General features: G+C 42.0%; 1 protein-coding gene across 1 annotated transcript; it reads right to left on the bottom strand.

The window, feature by feature from the left end:
* Window positions 1-9996: 9996 nt before the first annotated feature.
* On the bottom strand, window positions 9997-23782 carry LOC112555476. The gene is made up of 8 exons (XM_025223910.1): window positions 23241-23782; window positions 19922-20080; window positions 18672-18768; window positions 18200-18363; window positions 16136-16963; window positions 15488-15693; window positions 12848-12903; window positions 9997-10001 (listed from the first exon to the last, which is right to left on the bottom strand). The coding sequence occupies exons 2-8, from the start codon at window positions 19952-19954 to the stop codon at window positions 9997-9999; spliced, it is 1389 nt and encodes a 462-aa protein (XP_025079695.1). The 5' UTR covers window positions 19955-20080; window positions 23241-23782.
* Window positions 23783-24652: the final 870 nt, after the last annotated feature.

Raw genomic sequence — 24652 nt, 5'->3', positions numbered from 1 at the left:
ATCTTCACTTTGTGTCCCAGCAGAAGCTTCCTCGCATATTTTGTCAAGAGAAAGTTCACAGCAAGTTTGCAAGCTTTTGTCTCAGGTAAAAAATTAGTCGAACTTGAATCTAGATGCACCAGAGGTTACTCTGTCCCAGTCGCTGGCTGATCACACTCTCGATAATACTGTACCATCACATCCGTCATTTACCGCGTGCTCTCGACACTAAACTGCTTGTTACACTTTTAATTAACTCGTTGAGCCCCGCACGCTTACCCAAATAACACAGATAGATTTAGTATATTAAGACAGCTATTAAACATCGAGAGGATTATACAAATTACCAAATGATTTAGGAATAAGAAAAGAACATGCAAATATGCAAATGAACATAATTCCCTATCTTCGGCTATGTCTTATTGTGTCCCGTTAACACTTAAGTTTTTTCCTACTTACTAATCATGATTTCTAGTGAGTCACATAATATATTCTTAACTACCATACTCACAACGCTGTACACTCACTCACTCACTCCATACAATATACACATGCCACTCAGCTTGACCCAAGCGCCCTTGCTGTGTGGGCTGTATCTGATGGACACACACAACCATCACTTGAGATTTTGCACAACGGTTCTTGCTGTATGGAGGGCTCTCTCGACACGCCGCAGAAGAAATGCTGTTCGATGACTTGGGTCTTCTGTTGTCCGGCACCACGACGAGAGATGTACGATGTAGAGGATTGGGACGAATTCTCACACGAATCGCCCCTGAAGCAGTGCAATTGGTTCGTCACATCAGCGCTCTCCAAGTAGAAATCAGAGCGACTCTTGTGACCGAGCAACTTTTCCACTACGCTACGAAGGAAGTTAGTCATGGATTCGGAGCGACAAAAGTCACTCTTACCTTTACGATCAAGTTTGTTTAGCGGATTTTCACCTTCTTGGGCTGTGTCCTGTTCCACGTTTCTGTTGACTGGTGATAGCTGACACACCAGGTAGCGAGGACTTGAGTTGCAAGTCCTTTCGATTCTTAGTTTCCAAGGATCCTAGAGACCAAGCTTCGAATTTGGGTCTAACCCATATTAAAAGCTGGCTTTTGGTCGTACATGCACGCAATTGGTCAGTCGTACGACATGATGCACTAATCATCAACCACGACAGCTAGGTTTTCCTAGTTGTTCCAAGCTAACCTTACAAGTCCAAAAAGCTTGATTAATGATTTTCCTCGGCAGACAAAATGAGGCAACAAGCGATTTTAAAGTAAGAGAGACCAACAGAGCAACGACATTCATCACACCATGCTGTTTCGGACAAAAAAATACTTACACACCAAAATTATATATTTTTTATATCCTATATACATTTCTACAAACTCACCTGGCTACCAGTTTCTTGTACACGTCACGTGTCATGTGACTGTCAGGTCCAGCCCCAGCCCACGTCGCTGCCACCGTGTCCGAGTTCCTCAGCACGTGAATATTGACGTCCACGGGGTCTTGGGGTCAGACAGCTGATCACAGCACAGACACAGACTGGGATGTCGGCGGGTCTGTTGTTCCCAGACACAGACACAGGTCTGTACACAACCACGTGATCAAAGAGCGTATTTTTTGACAGTTTGTGGTGTTTAAACTAAGCAGCTTTTTGAAAATTATCCGTATCATCTGATGTCACCAACAAAGCTATCTCTTTGGCGGCTTGTAGTATGCATGTGTATGTGTATGAGTAGCAGTGAGCACGAGTTAAGGAGGGAGTGTTCGAACACAGTGTTCAATGAAGCCCAGGATTATGTGTGAACTTTATTGCTGCAATCTCGTATAAGCCGCGTGGCATGGACATTGTGTCGAACGAGAGTGACAGATTGACCGAGAATGAAGAAATCCCTACATCAGCAGGTCTGGTTGCAATAACTTAATTTTGTAACAGTTTTCCAGAGGAATAATTTGATATGCTTTGCAGATATTTTAAATCATTAATTCATCAAAGTTACCAAATGACATTTTACAGGGTTCAATTTGCACATCAATTAGAGCGTTTAAAAAAAGCGGGCTTAACACTGCCAGTAAACAAAAGCCTTGCCTCCCTTCCCCAACAAGCGGCTTCAATGCTACCCGAACACAGACAACGTTTTGAGGAGACCTTCACTAACCTTTTTTGCTCTTTGCTAAAGATTACCACAGGAAGTTAAACTGTTGTCCCATAGCCGAGGTGCCGTGTCTAAACAGCACCAGCTCCTTGCATGACAAGGGAGATAATTGTAAAGTTGTGAGAGAGAGATGTGGCCATATAGATTATACACAAACTGACTCGGGCTATTCTGAATTTATGTCGCTTACGAGTAAAAGAAAAACTGTATCTTATTGGTCTGTAAAAAAGTGAAATGTACACATATTTAATTTCATGATGTGAAACAGGTTTTACTTTGAGTATGCAGGTGTCGCTGGAGATGGCCTGTTGAAGTTGACGAGTCGTGAGGTTGGGGAAAGCGATGGATCTTAGTGATGCGCAGACGGAGCGATGTCGGACACAAGGTGAGACAACTGGCTCCGCCTTGTCCAGCTGTGACTCGGCTGTTTAAGCTTCTTTTTATTTGATTATCTATTTCTGCTGTGACATTTTCAGTTCTGTAAGGTTGTCACCAAATGTCTTCAACCTCAAGTACGACAAACAAAATCTCGGTGAAGAAGAAGTCAACATCAAAGTTCCTTGTTTCCAGTTTCGGGCAGAACGACGGAAGACTGAGGGCTACAGGTACTGGGCAACTGCGGCTGATGTACAAGGTTCACTCAAGTACTGTCGACTTCAGCTGACTAAGTCCTACTAAAACTTTCTTTGTTCTGTTTTAGACATTGTCTGCAGACACATGAGAACCGATTCATGGCGGCATCGTCTCTGTATCACTGTCCTGACTCGAGGAGGTTGACGACTGGGAGCCTGACCAGCAGCAGGTGGAGTCATCGCTTGTTTGGTGGACTGACGGCCTGTCCCCCGCAGGTGCTGGCTGAAGGACACAATACTCTCACCAGCAATGGACTCTCTGGTCATCGGCACGCGGTTGAAGTAGACAGAGAGGCAGAGAAGTAGGCGTCAGAGTCGAGATCAGGGAACGAGGCCTCAACCCATTGAAACCAGAAATGGTCTGGGCTTGTTTCTGATAAAAATGTTAACTGCATCAAAGCCGCTTTAGTACATGAAACTGAAAGCTTGACGTATTACTATAAGTCAATTTATTTCAACTTTTCTTTGACAAACCTTTATCATTTACTTTTACATAAAACTATTCCAGTTTTCGGACAGGAAATATTTATTACAAATTACCAATTGTATTATTGTTTACCACTTGGTAGAGTTCATGTTCAAATCGCTTTTTTTTAAATTGACACTTTTGCTTATGTTTATACTGTTAGATCCTCGTGTAATTTTTATTTAAATAAATGTTTTAAAAACCAAACCTTTTTATTGATGAGCTTGACTGCCTCGTCGATCTGAGATTGAACACCACGTATGGTGACAACCTTCCTACCGAGTACAGGTGACGAGTTGACATCAAAGTCTACGTCAGCGCCTGACTGTTTGCTCACCTCGTCAAGTAGAAGTATGTTTTCTTTAAAAAAAATATATTTTTGATTGCTTTTTATACAAAAGTCTAGCCGGCAGTTGCATTTCAATCTGTAATCAATACAACAAACTAAGTGGTAATTATACTTACTGTTGTCTGCTGAAGTGTCTAGAAAAGAGCAGAAAGGTCCAACGAATGAAAGCAGTTATTTTTCATATTCTATCTGAAGAAAGGAACCAGTCTAATCATCCAACCAAGCAAACTCATGATGGAAGCAACACAGAATCGTATCAGCACTGCGACAGAAAAAAACAAATAGAAACAGAACAGACTGGCTTCATAGCAGGTAGGAGCACAGCCCTGATAGAAAAACATTTTCGGTATCAGTGGGACGTACATCACAACTTCATAGACTTCAAAAAAGGCTTTTGAGAGTCTGCCATGGGGGCCTAAGCCATGTGATACAAAACTTTAACATTGAATATGGTTTCGTCCACACAATCTATCATACACACAATGTAGAAGACCTCAACGACCGCGGTGCTCCCGAACAGCCTAATGGGAGCTATCTCTGCCCAGACAGCCATAGTCCGTCAAGGGCGCCCACTAGTGTTTGAGTTGTTCAACATTGTGGTGTAGCCGCCTTTTCTCCTCTTGCAACACTTGTCTTTTTTTTTGCAATGAGCAAAGTAAACGCCGCATACTCTCTTTGTAGTCTTGCTTATTGACCAATATATCATGGTAGATGATAATAAAATCCTCGGCCAGGAACTGCCGGATATTGAGAGTGTTGTAAGAAGTTGCACCCTGGCTGCTTCACAACGACAATGCATCTGCTGACACCAACCTGAGCATCCGTTAGTTCATGGCCGTACTGGAAAAGCCACACTATTCACCTGATCTTGCTCAAAACAAAATATTTCTCAGAGAATAACACGAAAACCAAACTCACCTGTATTCTGAAGTAGTGCAGCCTGTTCGTCGGTCACAGCGTGTAGGTAAACTTCGACTCTTCCGCCGCCTCTAGAACTTTCTCCTCCAGGGTCTCCTTTCCAGCATTGTTCCTGTAATATTTATAACATTTACATGGTAACATCCTAGACTGAACCCCATATACACAGCTTGTCTGATAAAAATACGCATGGGTATATTTCACAAAAAATTTTTTTAAATCGTTAAATTTCTTTTTATCATTAAGTTGTAACGTCTTTCACCTTGACCCGTCTAACCCCAACAGACTCACAGTCCTGGGTTGACTACACCTTGTCTCACCTGTTGTGAAGCAGACGGCGGGGGACCAGACATGGCTGACAGTGGTCTCCCCTCAGCAGCACCAAGGCAGCGACTGTCGTCTGCGGTCTGTCAGGACAGGATACAGACTGTCATGTCCTCTCTGTGCTTGATGATGGTAGACAGCTAGGATGTCAAACATGGGCGACACTCGATGTAGTGAATATTTTGTTGTCCAAGGCAGTCCACTTGTTAGCGCACTTGTCAAAATATATCACGTGACTAACTGTAGTAATTAATACAATTCCCGTATACCTACACCTATACAACAAAAGCTAACTACAAGCACGTGTTTATTTTAACATGGAGAAACGCGCACACACGAAGCGACAACACAAAACTGGAAAAAAATAAAAATAAAAATAAAAAAAAAAATATGGAAGAAAGGAAAAAAAAAGAAAACAAAGCCCTTTCATACAGATGGCCAAACAAAACAAATAGGGGAGAGCCCACCATAACACGCACGGCACAAAAAAACAAACCAAACAAACAAAAACACAAATCAGACACAATTCCACGAACATGTACACCGCCCTCTAGCTAATGGCGCCCAAACTGTCACCGCAGTTCAAAAGGTTATTCCCCCCTTCCAGGCCACTGCCTGAGTCACCCGCCGTTCACAGCCAAGGACCAGTTACACTGTTACAGTGTCACACCACGAACTAATATCCCTGGACAAGTGGCAGACGATTTTTTTCACATAACTGCTAGAACGAGGCTCGGAACCACAAAACTTCCGGTTTTTTTCACATTTTGGATTAGCTACTAAAAAGAGGCAGGAAACGACATAGCTTCCTGTTTTATTCACATTCTTTGTTACGGCTCGCCGAGACCAACAGCCGATCACTTCGCAAGAGGCCGAGAGTGGGTCTCGGCATACAGACATCAGTCCATAAATACACGTCCATGGTTTTTGTTTGTCTTGTTGATCCCGATTTACTTTTCGTTGCTCTGCGGGCTCCGGTGTTTGACCCGTGACGACAATGACCTGCCGGCCGACATCTTATTGCACGCGCCGCTGGTACATCGCCGGTGGTCGTCTGCTCGTCCCTCGTAGGTGTCAGCTTATTTGGTTACGGTTGTCCGAGTTCCCCCACTTCCCAGTGGCATTAACTTTCCTCCCTACCCTAACCCACGCCAGCAGGTGACTACACCCCAAACCTAGTGATAATGGAATGGACAACAAATGAGTACATAATGGCTTTCACCTGCTGACTTTATTGTGTAAAGTGAAACTGTTTGTAGTCGCTCACTTTCCTTTGAAGGCAGCCGTCCCCTATGCCAGCCTGTTATTATTTTTGATCTTTTAACTTTCTCTGTGTTGGAATGCTACAGACCGCCGATTTCTAGCTCTGTTATACTTGATAAAATACATTTTTAGCAAATTAACCTAGGCCGATGTTTAAAAAAGTGAAACAAGTGCATTTTACATTTTGGCAGACGATGCGATCCAAAGGCATCTACAGGCCGTGTTTAAGCCCACCCTGGTATAGAGTTGTAGACTAATGGTAGTTTGCTGAGTGATGGAGAGACGGGAGGAGAAAGTTTCACGGTAAGGTGAAGTAACTACAGGAAACAAGTTCCTTTGACATCTCACTTCGGGCTTAGAGGTTGCAGTGCCAGTGGCGGGCCCCATCCTCTCCATTCACAAAGTGGCCATACATCACTAACATACCAACCTCTTTACTGTCAATTCCAACTTGCTTACAGGCCCCTTCAGTGGCACATTAATTCACAGACCTCAATGCACGAGCGTTCTTCTAGAATCTAGACCAGACCTGGGCAAAGGGCGGCCCGCGGGCCGAATCCGGCCCGCCTCTTGTCTCTGACCGGCCCGCACGCTGGCCCGCCCGCCAGTATAAATGCTATGTATACAGTATTGGGTAAAACTGAGTTAACTATATTAGTCCGACCCTCTAAAACCATCCCAATTTCTCATGCGGCCCCTTGGGAAAATTAATTGCCCACCCGTGATCTAGACGGTTCATGCACGATAAATCATTGTGTCCAGCGGCCCTCTGACACCTGGCCCGCTACCCCGACGGCCCAGCCTACCTCCGGCCTGGAAATTGTATACTGCAGACTTGAAACTCAACATCTGCAGGTGCTCCTTCTTCAGACCAGAAAAAGAAGATGGAAAACAAGATAAGGTAGGACTATTTATATTTAAATTTTAAAAATCCGTTTTTCTTTTTAAAATGGAATGCTGTAGTGGCGTGGACAGATCTGCCGTTGAAAGCATCACTACTCGGCAAAGTCAGAGGAAAGGTTTCCCACTCCCCCCACCACCACCACCACCACCACCACCTCTTTTTTCGGCGTTCTTTGTCGGGGACGACACCATCATCGGCGCGCATCCCGCTTTTGCTCCCGAAACATCTGGTCACCTTACCTGCTCTCACCCTTTACTCTCTCTCTCCAATCACACCTCTCTTTGTTTTCTTTTTTTTTTTTAAACATCTAACTGACACGCAGTCCGGAAACGTCCATCATTCACACCCTTTCGCCCTCGCACGTGTTCAGTCCTGTAGTACTTGTTGTAGGTCTCTGACACATTCATGGCTGTTAGTATGTCTGTACTTCTCTACTGACATGCTTGGTCTGTGTACGAATGTGCTTTATGCATTTTTGTAGTTTAATATCTTTTGTTTGTATATATCGCACTGAGCTTACTGTAACTTTGGGAAAATGTGCTTTGAAAATTATTTGTTATTGTTGTTATTATTTACAGACCTTCAAACGCAGGGACTATAAACACTAAATTATAATAAAGATTTCACGAGCTGACCAACATGGTGTGACGAGTTGTCGGTTGCCAGATGCCTGGTGAAGACAATAAACCTCATCTTGTCATTGCCCCCAAGCATGTGGATACAGCGAGGTGGTGTGTTTATACACCTGTAATTTGTGGCACAAACCCTCGCCACACAAACACACATAATCTTTATAAACTCAAACTCACACACTTATTCGATGGTACTCTTCACACACACAAATACACCCAAACGCCATATGCAGTAGGACATGTTTGCTGTATTAGCAGAGATATTAAAATGGTGTGGAAATTAGCGTGCAATGTTCGACAAAAATTATCGTTTTTGAACATGTTTGGATTACTCTTTGGATATATTGGAATGGACGCGATTAATTGTGCTCGAGTCCACCGACCGCACCCCCTACCCCTGCTGCGAAGAGCTTGTTCATGGAAGATATTTTTGAACAAACTAAATTTTAATGAAGGAATAAATAATAATAGCAGCAAAAGTAATGAAATCAGTATGAAAATTATAACATTTATTTGTATCAATTTTCCGCTTTCAGTGATGTTTTAAATATCCTTTAGTTTTGCATTGAATGTATTTTGTATTGAATTTTTTATTTAAAATTCTAAATATTTTTTCTGTTCTTATGTATTTCTTAAATAGAATGTAAGCAGATTGTAAGTAATTATTTTCCCAATAACAAACCTGTAGGATTCTCAAATTTTGCCTCTAGCTTTTGAGTGGTGGAGGTGGGGGGGGCTATTATTGAAATAATTACTAAACAGTTTACGAACATCTTCGATAGCTATCTACGTTGTTGTTGTTATTATTACTATCCAAACATCTTAAAGTATGAGTTTCATCGTTAATGTACCCTAAAAAATCCTGTAATCAAATTTATGCAGCACATTTCGTCGTTGACGGACAATGGGTACGGGGAGACGATGACGTCACGAGCATTATCTTACAATTATATCGTCAAAAGATATGTATGTTTTTTTTAAGCCGTTGTACATAAAAGAACGTTGCAATAGAGAATAAAATAGCTGCGATTGTTTGGAAACATCATTGAATGGAATGTTGCTCCACTCACCCATTCAGATTTTTTGACAGGCTTGACGTTCCTGTCTAGAGAGCTCTGCTTAAAGGACGGGTACTTTCCAATTATCTGTTATATTTTTGCTTTGTCGATAGATTTTTTTAAAAGACGGGGAACTAAGAATGCCAGGTCGATAAAAGTGGCAACAAGCTGGCATGATCATTGTAACGAATGAAAAGGGATTTATAGTGAGACGTAAGGTGCGATATACTGGACAGCAGATTCTGGATATTATTAAGAGTAACCAAAAAGGTCGGTTAAACCAGCCTCAGGAGCAGCCAGAAAATAGCCAGATTCTACAGACGGAACGTAGTAAAAATATATTCTTTTCTTTTTCGATTTTGAGTAATGAGAACAACAACAAGATTTTATATGAGATAAACTCAGTGTTTTTCAGAGACATTCTTCAGTTTCTTTCCATCCCGTTTCTTCAGTACATGTAGAGAATGGATCCAAGCAAAACTAGTTATTCTAGTAGCATTCAACAAATAAATAGTTGCTTTACATCTTAATCCCTGCAGGACACACACACAGTTGTCACTAGTTATGCGTTGACTATTATCGTCGGGAGAGCTTTCTCGCCACGTTGCAGAAGAAATAATGTCTGAAGACTTCAGTCTACTGCTGTTAGGTACACGACGAGAAAGTTGCGAAGAAGGTTGGGACGATTCCACACTTGAGTCGTCCCCGTGCACCCTGTGCACCTTGAACGGACGCCAGTAGACCTGGTACTCCTCACTTGAACTCCAGTGTCGACGAGGTGTCCACAGCAACTTGTCCGTTATGTCGTGTAGGACATATGTTGCTTCTCTGTGAGCGCAAGGGCGTTTGCTCGGCTTTAGTCGCTCTTTCGAATTGGATTCCTATTCCCTCAAGACTGTCCGTCGTCCGAGGCCAATGGAGGATAGAGGGAAGCGAAGACTTGAACGCACAAATTACTTTCGTGTCCTCTCCCCTCGAAAGTCCCTAGCGAAAAACGCTTCTTTCCGTCGAAAAGCGCTGAGTTTGCATCTCGATATTTCTTGTGGAAAACGCTGAGCTGGCATCTAGATCTTTCTGTCAACATGCTTCCGTTCGTCAATCAAGCCACATGACACATTACAGCCTCACAGCCACCACAAGCCTAAGCTCCCATCCGCACCCGCGTAAATGGCGCAATACCTAGAGAGACTACGTCATTCCTAAAGTAAAAGCAGATGTGCAAACCCACACTACTGCCCCACCCCCACTCTTTCGTGACAACCTCAAAATGTAGAAACCGACATTTTGTCCTCTTCTTGCCACCCAAAGTGAAAACTTGTCAGTCTGCGATTTACAAGAACACTCTTTGCTGACACTGCTATGTGTTATCTATGTCTTATGAAAGCGTAAACACGCACAGAACAACAGAACAGTCTTATAAGGTGCTTTAGTAATGAAATCTCGTCATCACCGATGATTCTTAGAACACAATTTGCCTTGGCCGTCTTTGTGTCAGTGTCTGTCGTCATTCCTCTTCATCCTGGTTGTGGACTGGATCATAAGGACTTCCACCGACAGTGAGAGGAGAGGGATCAGATGGACTTTGACTATGACAGAAACAACAACGCTGGAAGACTTGGACTTTGCCGTTGACATTGCCCTGCTGTCACACCGCCACCAAGTCATGCAGGAAAAAAACAAATGCATTCTCAGAAACAGCTGCAAACCTTGGGTTCAAGGCCAGTGCAAAGAAAACAAAAAATGAGTGTAAACGCCAGAGTCCAAGACAGCATCAAACTAAATGCAGAAGAGATTGAGGAAGTTGACAGTTTCACCTATCTTGGGTCCAAAATGTCAAAAACCGGGGATGCGGAGGTGGAGATTCGAGTACGACTGGCGAAAGCAATAAGGACTTCGCCTCACTCAGAAGCACATGGAAGGCAAAAAACATCAGTGAGAAGATCAAGCTGAGAATCTTCAAGTCAAATGTGATCAGCACCCTCCTTTAAGGATCAGAGTAATGGACGATGCCGAAAACCATCAGTAACAGACTTGACGTCTTCCAAAACAGATGCCTCAGTCGCATACTTAACATCTTTTGGCCAAACACCATCAGCAACGAAGAACCCCACCGAAGAACTGAAACCGAGTCCATCACCACGCAGGTTCAACAAAGGCGTTGGCGATGGATTGGACATGTGCGCCGCCAGCAGACAGCAGACCTCTCCACAGTCGCCCTACGATGGACTCCAGACGGACGAAGAAAACGAGGCCGCCCAGTGGAAAGTTGCAGAATAAAAGTGGAAACGGAGATGAAAGGAAAGTGCTGGACACGGGGTCACCTAGAGCGGGTTTCAGCCGATCTACATAGTTGTTTTGTAAACAGAGACACGGACCTCGTGATGTAAAATTCAGTAATGACGTCATATCTATTACATCATAAGGTGATGACGTGATGATAGACTGAGAGTAGAAGAGGACAAACACTAAAATAAAATTGTTGGTGTAAGAGACTGACATACGACTACAGCAGGTGACAGGTGTGTCAGTGTCAGTGTCAGTCACCTTCTAGCAGCTATAGTCGTCAGGAGACAATCACAAGTTGTGACGTACAGCGGGACATGAGGTCAAGTCGGGAAGAGGTTAAGTAACCGAAATCATTCAAACAGACGACGACTTTTCTCTCCAGACCACGAACACGATGTCCTATCGCCACCCACACCACGTCACTACCGGCCGTGACCACGTCCTCGATGTCATCATCCGTCATCACCCGCACTGGGATACCCGCTTCTTGCAGTCCTGTGACCACACCCGACTGATCACTAACGTCATTCCAGTACAACACCAGCACGTCTCTCCACTGTAGACAGGGTGGTGTTGTGCCGCCACTGGTAGAGGTCAATGTTGTAGATGTTGTTGTGCTTCTCCCTGTCAACATGGATATAAACAATAGCATCGTGACGTCATCACGTAAACTGAGAGACACACGTCACTAGCACAGTCTTATTTACAAGACTGTTTCTCACCCGTTCGTTATTTATCACATAGGTAAGTGTTTAACTGTAAACAACGTTACACTACACAATACACACACCTACCTGTAACACCAACACGGAGACTGTGTAGGAAGCTGGCCACCTCACGACCGCACGTCACACAGTCAACTGGTCTGCGACCTGAGTGACCTTGACCTCGGTGATACAGTCGTGTGACTGGCGGGCCGTATGTGTGGTCGGGCACATCTCGCTCACTGTACGGCAGTACAGAACGGTCGCTTGTGATCATCTCGTCCTGCTCGACTTCCCTGACGACGGCCGGAGGAGAGCGGAGGGGTCTGGTTAAATATTCCACTTGCCAGCCGGCGGGTGCGTTTTCATGGAAACAACTTGCCATCCAAAGATGGAGACGAGGAACTCGTGTCAGCAGCAACTCACACAAAGTCTGGAACTTGTTGAGTCTGTAACACAGGATGTAGCTACACGCGTTACACTGTGTACTACTATTAATGTGTGATTCTGTTTGTGTCTTGTGTATATTGTTATCAATGATGTCACAATAATGACACGTGTTGCAACACAATCTGTGTAACAGCCGATCTTTCAAAACAAATCTATGTTGACAACACAACACCTCCATCAGGTGTCACAACTGTTGAGGAAACATCACCTGTTAAGCACCAAATAGTTGTAATCCAGTAAATGCAGACAGCATCTACCTGTGTGTCTATCATCACATCACACACTGTACAACTCACCTGTACTCACTCAGTGCTTCATCAGCGATGACGTACAACGACCCTCCGCTCGCCGCCTGTGACAAGTCGTTGACGGCCTTCTCCATGTCTTCATCGCGATCGCCATGAAGCTTATACTGCAGGAGGTGAGGCTGACCGGGTGATACACCTGCTGACTGTTGTGTCTTTACTGTCTGTAACAACAGGTGATACAACATGGTGCACGCTGCTAGACTCTCCCTCCACGTACTGACAACGTAGACGTGGTGACCACATCGCAGCCACTCTATGGCCATCAGCAGCAGCACCACAGTTTTACCTGTACCGGGCGGTCCGGTGACAAAGAGTGTGGGAGGCGCCGTGTGTAGCAGGTGAACTTGCTCCGGGAAGAGTGTTATTACAGCAGTGTAGCACTCTCCTGTCCACCACACGGCCTCACCCAGGGTCTTGACACTCACACGTGGAGGACATGTGCATGGCACAGTCACTGTTGTCGCCGGACCACAGAACCTACAACAAACAAATGTTGGATGCTTGACATCATCTTACTATCAAAATGACGAACCATATATATATTGAGTGATTTACATTGTTTACTACTATGATAAGAAACACAACAAAAATTTGGAAGTAGTTACTAAATCCTGTCTCTCTCTCTCTGTCACTAACGGTCTACTGTCTACTATAAGAGTTGTACATGTCGCGGTAAAGCATGAATTCTTCTCTCTAACTTTATTCTCTTCACCAATAAATACTGTCACCTCCGCAATCGAACGCCAGCCGGGAAACAATAGCTATTGTTAGCTTTGTGAAAATAGTTTAGCTGAGTGAATAAACACAGTAACCTCACATAACAATTATAAACTGTACACAATCTTCATAAAATATTTACAGTAAAACCTCGATTTCACGTTTCTCAAAGGACCGCCATAATAAACGTGACATAGAGGAAACACTTTGTTTGCTTCAGGTGACATCCAGACATGGAGAAAGTATGACAGACACCGCATGTCACAACCCTGTCTAAACATATTACGATGTCAAAGTCCAACATGTGAGCAGCAAGGTTGTGACCGTGTGTAGACAAGACTTTATGTTCCCGTGGGGAGGAACTCATCCAAGGTGGCCTGTCCTGTGAGTTGTGCTCGTATTTACAACATCACGTGTTCCGCACGTTGCACGTGTCCCAACATGTCGCTGCCACCAGGGGCCTGAAGACAAACTTCCCTCACGTGTCCAGCGCTGTGAGGGCTTCGGACACTTGTTGGTGGTGGACCTGTTGATTCTCAATAGTAGTCGTCGTCACTTCCCGCGTCGCCATCAACTCCACAGTGTGTCACATACGCAGCTTTTGTCAAGCGAAAGTTCACCTTAAGTTTCCAAGCTCTCGTCGCAGATAAAAAAAATCGTCGAAGTTAAATTTAGATGCACCAGAGGTTACTGTGTCCCAGTCATCTCGTACAACTTCATCATTCAGGCTCACATCGCCAGTATCATCACCGTCATGTACAACGTCCGACACACCTGACTGAACATGGAAACTAGTCTTGGCGATACAATCCTCATAGCTGACGGCTTAATTGCAGGTCATGATACGGCCACAAAGTTCATGACCCTTAAGATGGCAATGTTAATGTCCCAAACATTTCGCACGCCGAGGTCAAGCAGCCTCACAAGCTTTTAAACAATCTTTTACGATAGAAATGCTTGAAATTCAGGTTGATCTCGTAATTCATTCTTTACTTTTTTTTCTCCCCTGTTATTTGTTTCCCGCACTTTCAGGTTTGTCAGGCAACAAGTAGAAAATAAGCCAGTTTCGCATACATTGTAGATATTTCTGTGTAGCATTGTAAATGCTGCGGCAGGTTACAGTCTCCCAGTGACTGACAATGTCGTGAGGAGGTGAAAGTATTAAATACGATACCCACACACTCAGACACACTGAGTACACTTATGTTCTTCCCTGCACAAGCTGGTAAGAAGCCAAATCCTGTAGAGAGAAAACAAGTTGTCACGAAAGAGTAGTGATAGGGCTATAGTGTGGGTTTTGCACTTCTGCTCTCTCTCTCTCTCACGAGAAGGACGGACGCGCGGGTAAACTGACAGACAGAAGGCGGAGTAGAGAGCCTCTGGAAGGGTTACCCTAAGATCAACAAAGGTCAGGCAGTGTCGCTGTCACTGATGTAGGAGCAGCCATCGCTTCAGGCGTATGTCCGCTAATTAGAACTCCACTCACGTCACGACAGACACACAACGTACGGTCACGACGTAACGCGAGACGTTAGTTGACGCAACGTGACATTTATTACAACCAATCACGCACCACAGTCGATGGCAAGATCATCAACACCTTCATCTGCTGAAACATTTTCATTTTCTCCATGGAAACACACTTTCTAGGCATGTTTCACTACACAAATAAGATAAATAAGACTTATGTCAGATGAACAATGTAAGCACTAACCATCCAAATGTCTTATTGACAGGACAATGGGACATGAGACGATACTAACTATGTGTTTGTGTACTTGGAATAAACTTTGGCAAAACGGACACGTGTTTAGTGTGCTGACATGACATCAGTGTCTCTGTGTCTACAATCACTACACGTGTAGACGCTGTCACCTGTAGCCAATGTCACAAGTTGACTTCAAAGCTAGAAACCACAAGCTGCCGATACAGTAAATATTTAAGCTGATGAGACAAACACTCACAAGGTGACTGGAGACCAGTAGACAGACATTCTTGAATACTTTACTGTGTGTGAGACTTGTTCAGTCTGTGTGTCTCTTGTGTCTTATAAACATGTTTATTTACAGAGCGTACACAACAACCAGCTACTTAAAAAGTAAACAACATAAATAGCTGGTGAGTGGCTCAAAGCTCAAGAGTGTTTAGTGACGATTAGTGAGATGAGGGAGGTTGTGGGAGGATGTGATGATAGTAGACCTAACATCTTGTCATCTCAATATCAATGTCAGTCTTCCACTGAATGTCACCACACGTACATTTGATATCAACATGTTATTTACACGTAAACACTCGTACAGTGTTAGTTGATGTTGTGATACTAATTGTACACAGTGTATCTTACCGTGCTACTAGTGTCTTGTACACGTGACGTGTCATGTGACTGTCAGGCCCAGACACAGCCACACGTCGTGTCCACCATTTGCCGAGTTTCTTTAACACGTGACTACTGACGTCACACGGGGTCTTGGGGTCACACAGCTGATCACAGCACAGACACATACCAGCGATGTCGGCGGGGTCAGTAGTTTTTAGACAGCAATGCAGGTCCTTTGACAGAATTTGTATTATGAACAACTTTTGAAAGAGGTCGGCAAAAGATCAGGTCACTCAAACTTTTTAACATAAAAGAGATAAAACTGGTATATTCCTCTCTGGATCTTAAGGCTATTAGAACCCTATTCTTTGAAATAAGAGGGTTTGCTTTTGTATATTTCAATGTAACTGTACATAAGAGGCTGAAAAGCAGGTAAAGATATGTGTATGTATAGATGGGTTATTATCCACTTCGGCATAAAATGGTTCTTTTCTTCTTTCTACTCGTCTGCTAATATCAACCAAATTCCGACACGACTGACATCACTTTACTAAATTCAAATGCAGTACGAAAAGGAAAGCAAAACAATTATACAATATATCCACTGTATGTACAATATTATAATATCAAAACAATAACATATATTCTTTTGAAAATAGGAAGACTGATCCTTACCTCAGTGAGTTGTGAGTCGTGAGAGATGGCCTGCTGTACCTGGTCAGTCGTGAGGTTAGGGACGGCGATGGTCTTGGTGATGCGCAGACCGGGACAGACATCAGACACCAGGTGAGACAACATGGCCTCCGCTTTGTTCAGCTGTGACACGGCGTCTCTCAGCTTCTTTCTGATGGTCTTGACAATATCCTCCTGTGACATTTTAAGGTCGTTTGTCATGTCACCGAACGACATCACATTGCAGACGACAAGACCGTAATGTCGGTGAATAAGAAGCACATCAAATTTTCCCTGTTTCCAGTTCTGTGGCAAGTCAGGAGGCAGGCTGGAGGCTCGGGGTAACTGGGCAGCCGCCACAGAAAAACAAGGTTCATTCAGATATTGTCCAAAGTCAAGCCGAGTGATTCCAACTAACACTTCTCCTTTCTTTTCTGACAAACTCTGAAGACATAAGAGAACTTGTTTCATGGCTGTGTCATGTCTAATGTCACTGCCCTGGGTTGTACCAATGTGAGAAATGGAAGTCTCAGCTGTTTGTGATGGAGTCATCACCGGAGTGTTTGAAGGTAATACAGCTTGATGTTGTGGTTCATGTCTTTTGGATGACTTCAGTAAAGATTCTAGTTTTTTTAGAAGACCACTTCCTTTACTAGCTTTTTCAGATGTGGAGTCAATAACCATGACATCCTGACCAGCAACGGTCTGTGTAGTCATCGGCACGCGGTTGAAGTAGACAGGAGGCAGGAAGTAGGCGCGAGACTCGAGGTCAGGGTACGCGGCCTCAACCCACTGGAGCCAGAATGTCTGGGCTTGTGCTGACAGTGTGTCCTGTATGTAAGTAAGAACAGTTTACTTGGCCTCAACACTGTTCACGTTTGTATCTTTTTCATAAATTGCGTTTAAGTCATTGGGTTGTCGGAAAAGTGATGTATACTTCTATATTTGTGTGAGGAAAGTTATTTATATAAGTCAAGTTTATTCAATGATATATTGGCCGTTTTGCTCGACAACCTTTTGCTATCTTTTAGTAAACTTAATATGTTCTTGTTCATAGACGGACCTGTCTTTATCGGTCAAAAACTAACAATTGCTCATTTATAGCCTTATTTTAACTGAATATTATACCACACAAAGAGTTTTGAAGAGAGTGAAGCAAGTGGAAATCTGACAGATCAAGGTTTGACGTGTATGGCGGGTGTGCAACACATCACATCCAAGCTCCAATAAATTGTGATTGCTGATCAATCTTGTGTGTGATTTTGCTTTGTCGTGCAGGAACACGACTTCTTTACGATTAATGAGAGCTGGATGATGGATTCGTTCAATCTGTCCACTTTAAAAACTTTAAAAGCCAACCACACATCGCTCTGATGAATGTCTGCTTTCGATGTCTTATTTGAATCATAATGTCGGCAATTTTTACGAAAGTAAAACAGTAAAATATGACGAAAATGCAAAGCTCGGTCTTTCATCTTCAGCTTGTTGTAAAATCTCTAAAATTCAACCAAATCGCACAATTTTTGTTATTGAATGAATATGTTTTAGAATTGTCAGCTGTCAAACGAGAAACTCTAGCACAGATTCCAACGACTCTCGTACTTCTAAAAATAAATTAGGTCCATCTGTTGCAAATCTTCCTCGTGACTCTTTCAACAACCCAATAGCAACGTAGTTCACGTGATACAAACAATTTTATGTTAAAATGCTGTTGACGTATTTCAGCTGTCTAGTCTTTTAATCATAATATCACTCTATTATTCGAATTCATCATTTGAGTAATCATAATTGTTGTTAATTTATTTTCTTTAAGTTACTCTCTCGGTATTTTGGTGCTTACAGTTTTTATTGCTGATCATTGTTTCTATTGTTATACCTTTTGTTGTAGCTACAGCAATTCATTGTTAGCTATTGTCCTTGTTAGCTACCTTGGTTTACTGTTAGCTGTCATCATCCATTGTTACTATTTTCACTTTAAGTTGTTGCTGTTGATTGTAGTTTCTACAGGTATGTATTAACTGCTCATTATAGCCCTCGTCTACACATGGTAGTCACTACTACACTAACCTGAGCACCAGTCACCTGAAGGATGAGTCTGACAACCATCTCGATCTGAGATGGGACACCGCGGATGATGACAATCTTCATACCTGGTACAGGTGAGGTGTCTGGGTAGAACTCTATATCAGTGCCTGTCTTCTTACTGATCTCTTCAAGTGGACGTTTACTTCCTAAGAAGCATGGGATGTATTTTAATTGTAAATAATTTGTCACTCTTAACATGGCTACTTGTTGTGTCACTTTACTAAGCCGAATCCAAAAGTTAAATGTATTTTCATCATAAAACTAATTAACTTTTTCTTTCGTCTTTATTTTCCTCACTGTCCTTATAGTGTTGCTTTCTCGAGACAACTACTGCGTGAAGTCCTTTAAAACACGTGAAATGAACACAACTCACTGAGACCTTTAAGCACATTTGAATGTCGACAACAGCTCACCAGTATCTGTAAGAACTCATGTGTATATAAATACAACTCACCCACATCTGTAAGAAGTGCAGCCTGTGCATCAGTCACGGCGTGTAGGTAAACTTTGACCCGACATCCACCAGCGGCCTTCTGGCGTTTGACCTGTTGCTAGACACAGGAGAAAGAAATTATAATCAGGACACAATGTATGTAAATTTATAAAAACGCTAGTGACATCATGTGAACGTTAAGGTATCGACATGGAAAGAGAAACGTAGCAGTTGTCACGTGACTGTATTACTTGACAAAAACTCATAAAATTCTTTCCCACGGCTAGGACACAAGTTAGAATGATAAGTGTTGATGAAAAGGTCAGTGACTTCCTGCAATTCTTTGGGTACAGCCTGCTTTAGTGGACGACACTACTACAAGACTGCTGTTATCAGGCAGCTCACCCTCCTCATATCACACACTTCACTTCGTATTCGTCGTCATGACGACTTACAATCACAAAGTCACGTGTAGTCACAGACCGTTGCCGTCTGAGTGAATGGGAAGACGAGAAGGTGGGCGAATGGCGAATTATTTGTGTGTGGGTGGCCAGGTGTGTCAGGTCCCCGGGTGTGTAGGGTGCCCAGGTGTGTGTGTGTACAAGCATCTCACAACGGTCACCTTCTCTTTGATGTAACGGCTTCGTTGAAAGGCTCTACCAGTATAAATTGTGTATCTGCAGTATTTACTTTCGTACTGGACTAGTCTGACCATTGACCCAGCTGAGGTTCCTGAGATTTCCTCGTGTTCTGATTGTGACCAGACTTGTTTGGAGGAAGGTGATCTGCTTAATATTGTGTTAAGTGTGTCAGTTATTGCTTTCAGTCAGCAAATCTTTAAGTTTCGCGTCTTCAGATATTTTTTGCCAATCTTGTGAGTTGCGAATAGTCATGTTCTTTGTATAAAGCAAATGGTTGAGTGTACATGATAAGTTGGGGAATATGACGAAATTTTTTAGCCAAAATGATTGTTAGATTTTTACAACTGTATTTTTCTCTCAGTAAATGATTGCACTACCGCAGTAAATTCTCTGTAATTTCTTTTTTTCTGATTCCTTTACAAACACCAGTCCAGCCTCAACATATCGTCTGATTAGCCTGATAAACAGAGGACTGTTGTTAAAACATCTGAAACGAGAGTCTGATAATGCTGTTTAATGAAAACTAAATAAATTATTGCTCTGCTCACACTCCGGCACTACTAGTCAGTAGAGGCTGTGTGGCTGTCATCACAACATACCCGCCAGTAGATGATGTCCTCTTTGTCTCACCTGTTGTGATGAAGGTGGCTGAGGTCCAGACATGGCTACAGATGGCTTCCTCTCATACAACAAAGTAAGTTGCAGACAGGAAACCCATTTTGCTTCTCCTCAGCACTGAGTCAGATGGAAACTGCTATCGACAACACTTTTCACGGTCCTAACACATTTCTGCCACAAACAAATGCATTTCCAAGATAACATGTCAAGAATCAAATATTTCCTGGACCTTCACACACACATTTTGTATACAACCCATATTCAGTGTCAAGGTTGACCTTGTGGACGATTCGCTTCCTCAGCCTGTGACGGCGAAGACAGTATGAGCTCGTGAGAATGGAATGAGTATGTAGTTGTGTGAGCCACTTAAAGTTTTCGGAGGGGTAAATGAGCAGCTTCTTTATTTAAATGGGTGGTCAGTTGTTCACCTTTCCTAGAAAACACGCAGAGTAGGGTTGATTTTTTTCTCCTAAACGTCTCACTGAAGGGGAAAACTTTGGAAGCCTTGAAAGCGTGACGTTAGCGACCTTGGCAGACCGCGCTCAGTAAAAACCTTCATTCTTTGGAAGCTACGAAACTTGTTCTGGGGCTAATTCAACAACCTTTAAACAATATGAAGGGCTGTATAGAGTTTATTGCGACAGGCAAAATAGCTCAAGGCCTGAAACTGATGACAGGTAAAGGTAAAATAAATGAGGGACAAAACCACAGAGAGAATGTCAAACTACAAGTAGGTTACATTAGTAATCATCGCAAGCAACGCTCTGTAGCGTAGTGGTTACAAATGAAGCCTGAAGATTGACAGGAGATTTCCCCATGGAGGCTCACATATAGTTGACTACGTAGCTGTGGACTTTACACAGCAAACTAACTTCTGTGGTCTCACCACCCGTAAGTCCCACCCCCAGAGCCATAGCGACAACCTGCTTCCTCATTTTTATTGTTCCAGGGAAGAAGACTAAAACACAAAGGTATGTGTCCAAACTGACTTATACAGTTATTACATTTATCAATTTAAAGCATTAGTTAAACATACATATTAATTCTATTCTGTCCCACTAGCAAGCGCCCAGCATCTTGCCTCACACGGACAACCGTCCACATTTATAAAACACTGACAGAGTGTTCAAGTATAGGATGACACCTTCCATGTTGCAACTAATGTGATATAAGGAATGAACATGTAACGATTATCACACTTTTTGTAAAAAAAAATCGCTTTTGATAATAACACATACACGTAGTCTTCAGAGCCTGATAAAGACAAAGTAGAAAATATATTTGTATTTGCATGGGGATATTTCTGAAACATCCAACAACAATTGTACATGGAAAGTAGAGCTAAACGACCTTCAGTAAAAATATTAAAATTATCAAACTAAATATGCAGTTTACAGTTTTCTTATCGCAATGTGAGATCTGGGTTGTGGAATTTTTATTGTTTTTTTTTTTTTAATTTTTGGTTGTATACATTTACGTGTTTTCATTTTTTTTTCTTGTTTAAGAAAATGAATGAAAAAGCACCCACTTACAACGGGATAAAAATTAGCCACACAGTGTTTTGAACACTAATTTATTCAACTATAAAGTAACAGTTTGAGTTGAGTAAAAGGACATGAGTGTCCCGAGCAAATATTAAATACTTAGTCAACATTGTGAACAACCACTTTACTCCACTACATGTAAAAGTAATTAATATAAAATAACGCAGACTAACACATACGTGTGTTTTCTATCGGTGTTTTAAATTTAAACCCATTTTGACCCATAGATTATAAATTACAGTTGTCTAAAGTTATCACAAAAAATGTTTCGCCTTAAAACACTTGATGATAATTTTGTAATATTTGAAGCTGCATATCTCACAAAAGACCTTTAAAGTTTGTACAAAAATTGGAACACTAGTATATAGTGGTTACTTTAGCAACATACCCGTTTAGGTGTATTTAGTAAATAAGTATTTGAAAAGAAATTTGGTGTCTTCATGCAAAATGACCAAGCGAAAAACCTTTATTTAGTTTGAATGTGGTTTTTTTTTCAGCTTGCAAATTAGTGTTTCAGTCAGATCAGTAGAAATCCGTGTTTTTAACTTGTCATACAATGTACTTGGGGCTTGTAAGATTTCACAATGCTAAATGGAAGAGCCTCAAACATGATTAAATAATAAATATTAATGGCTGTGACGGAAATCACGATCTTTACACAGCAATATCTCCCAAACTAATAAAGATGAAGACTCACTTTTGTTTTATTTTTCTTATATATATTCTTCTACCTTTATGTGAATATACAAGACAAACACTCAAAAACAAAATAATTGTCTATGCCGGTACTTATTAGAAGGAAAACAATCGGTCGGCATGAATAAACTAGTTTGTTAGTGTCGCTAGGCGATTACGATAGCAAACTACGGAAATAATACTGCCCCTCGCCCCAGTTTCTACTCACTGCAGTGTGAAGACACTGTGACAGTGTGAGTTCTACATGAACGGGAAAGTCACTACGTTCTCCACCCCGGGTGTCAGAAGCTACCCTGGGGTCGCCGTGTGTCTGTTCTATTATTAGCTTGGCTAATGGCGGCTGAGCCGATGCCGTGTAGGTGATGACAGACTAGACAGTCGACTGACAGTCAACAGCCATAGTGACATGACAAAATGGAATTGTACAGTCATATTATACCAATGAAATGCTTTATGGTATAGGAAAGACATCAATGACTGTCCGGTCCTAAAATAACCCAAGACCAAAAGGCTCATTGCTTAAGAGACATGTTAAACCGATAACAACACAGCTTTTTTCTGTAAACAGAAATAATATATCTGCTGATTACCAGAAATATTTGTAAATAAAAAGACTAAACAGAATAATATTGTCTAATGAAAAGTTATTAAGCAAGGATATGCAAGAGACGTGAAACACAAGTGAGAATAAGTGTTACAGGTGAGCTGGAGCATGTGGAGAATATAAATGTACAGGTGAGAGCGTGTGTGTGTGATTGATTAGGTACAAATGCGAGAGACTGTGTGGATACATTTTTGTACATTTCGATACTGTTCACACTGCTCATTATTGTTCATACTGATTACATTGGCTATTATTAACCACACTGTCTCTTACTGCTCACACCGTTAATGACTGAAGACAGAAACACTTACAGTCTGTCGTCACTTGAGGTCCGCTAGTCTGTGGTGTCGCTGTATTCAAGTAGTTCATGTGTTCACTGCATTCCACTTACATCGGTGTGACTACACGAAATAACATTTACTAATCTTTGTTTTAAGTCAAACAAGTAGACGGTAAAAGCATATATTTTTGAGAGTATGTGACTTACCCCTCATCAACTTGATCACAAAGAGGATGTCAAGATGGCGGAATCACGACAGGTGAGCAGTGAACAAACGTTTGCTGTCAAAGTCTATGTTATCGGGTTTTTCCAAAGCATTGAAATGGTTTTAATGGAGATTTGTCAGAATACTCTATGTACAAATAATTAGGCATGTCTTGTAATGTTTATAGTACAAGACATTAAATGTTCTATTAATGACAACAGACTAGGTTCAATATGTGAAGTATGTTTGTCATCATTCATGCAGTTTCTGTGGTAGAACAGGACACAGACTAGCAACACAGGCTTAGGCCTCAATTTGTGGTTTGAAACGTCTCATGTTTTCTGTTTATTCTCAAATTCTCTACACACGTACATATACATGCACTTCCTGCAGCATGTGTGAATATAAGTATCCACTTGCACAAACTTCTCATTCACCATGATCCTAAACATCAACACCATATATATGGAGAATCCTTACATCATAAAGAAGAAAACCTAAAAGGTCAGTTACACCAGCTGGAGGTGGCTGCACACAGGAAGGCCGCCATATTTCCTGGCGAGTAGCGAGTTACTCACCTCCGACAGCACTGAGAACTTTAAAGGCAACCAGCCAGGCCGAACAGTTTCCCCGGGTTCCCATGCACACAAATGTTTGATACGATTCACCCTGATCAGTGTCCATCATCATTAACATTTATAACACCTTTAGTGATTTCCGATAATGCAAATATGTCAGATGTACAGCATCATCGTTATTTTACATCCGAACATGGACAGTAATTGAGAGTATACTGACATAACCACATAAACTAAATGGAGAAAATGAAGACTTCAGCTAGTGCGAATGAAAAGTTATAATGTAAGATTCAGATTAAGAAAGAAGTTATTGCAGTATGGGTCGGATTAATTGATTCTTAATTGCTTTAAGGGCTTAGCTTCAGCGAATGTGGCACGTCTTCGGGGTAGGTTAAAAAAAAAAAACAACCAAAGAAGGTAGAAAGAAAGATATAGGTGAAAGGTCATGTGAAGACAGAACTATTTCGTTTATTCAAACTAGTACGACATTAAAAGAAAATGAGGGTCACTTTGAAACACTTGAATTTTTATCTAAGACAAACTGCTTTAGGAAACAACATATACAGCCATGCTTAAAATTATTTCTATTTACCATTTAATGTAGAAATAGGGCGCTATTTTTAACCTATTTAATGATCATCTCCACCACTTCAAAACAAAGAGTGAAGTAGAGCTGCGATGACCTGCCATGTTAGTTGTATCATTATGTCAGCTCTTTGTTTAACTGCTTCAAAAATGCATGCCAAGGACAAAGCTTTACTAACACATTCTGTTTAATCTATTTAGGGCAGAATACAAGAATGATAACCCGATTCTCCGAAAAAAACTTGCGTGGT

This window comes from Pomacea canaliculata, linkage group LG14 (assembly GCF_003073045.1).
Source record: "Pomacea canaliculata isolate SZHN2017 linkage group LG14, ASM307304v1, whole genome shotgun sequence".
NCBI classification, from domain to species: domain Eukaryota; kingdom Metazoa; phylum Mollusca; class Gastropoda; order Architaenioglossa; family Ampullariidae; genus Pomacea; species Pomacea canaliculata.
This window is presented reverse-complemented; position numbering and strand designations above follow the sequence as displayed.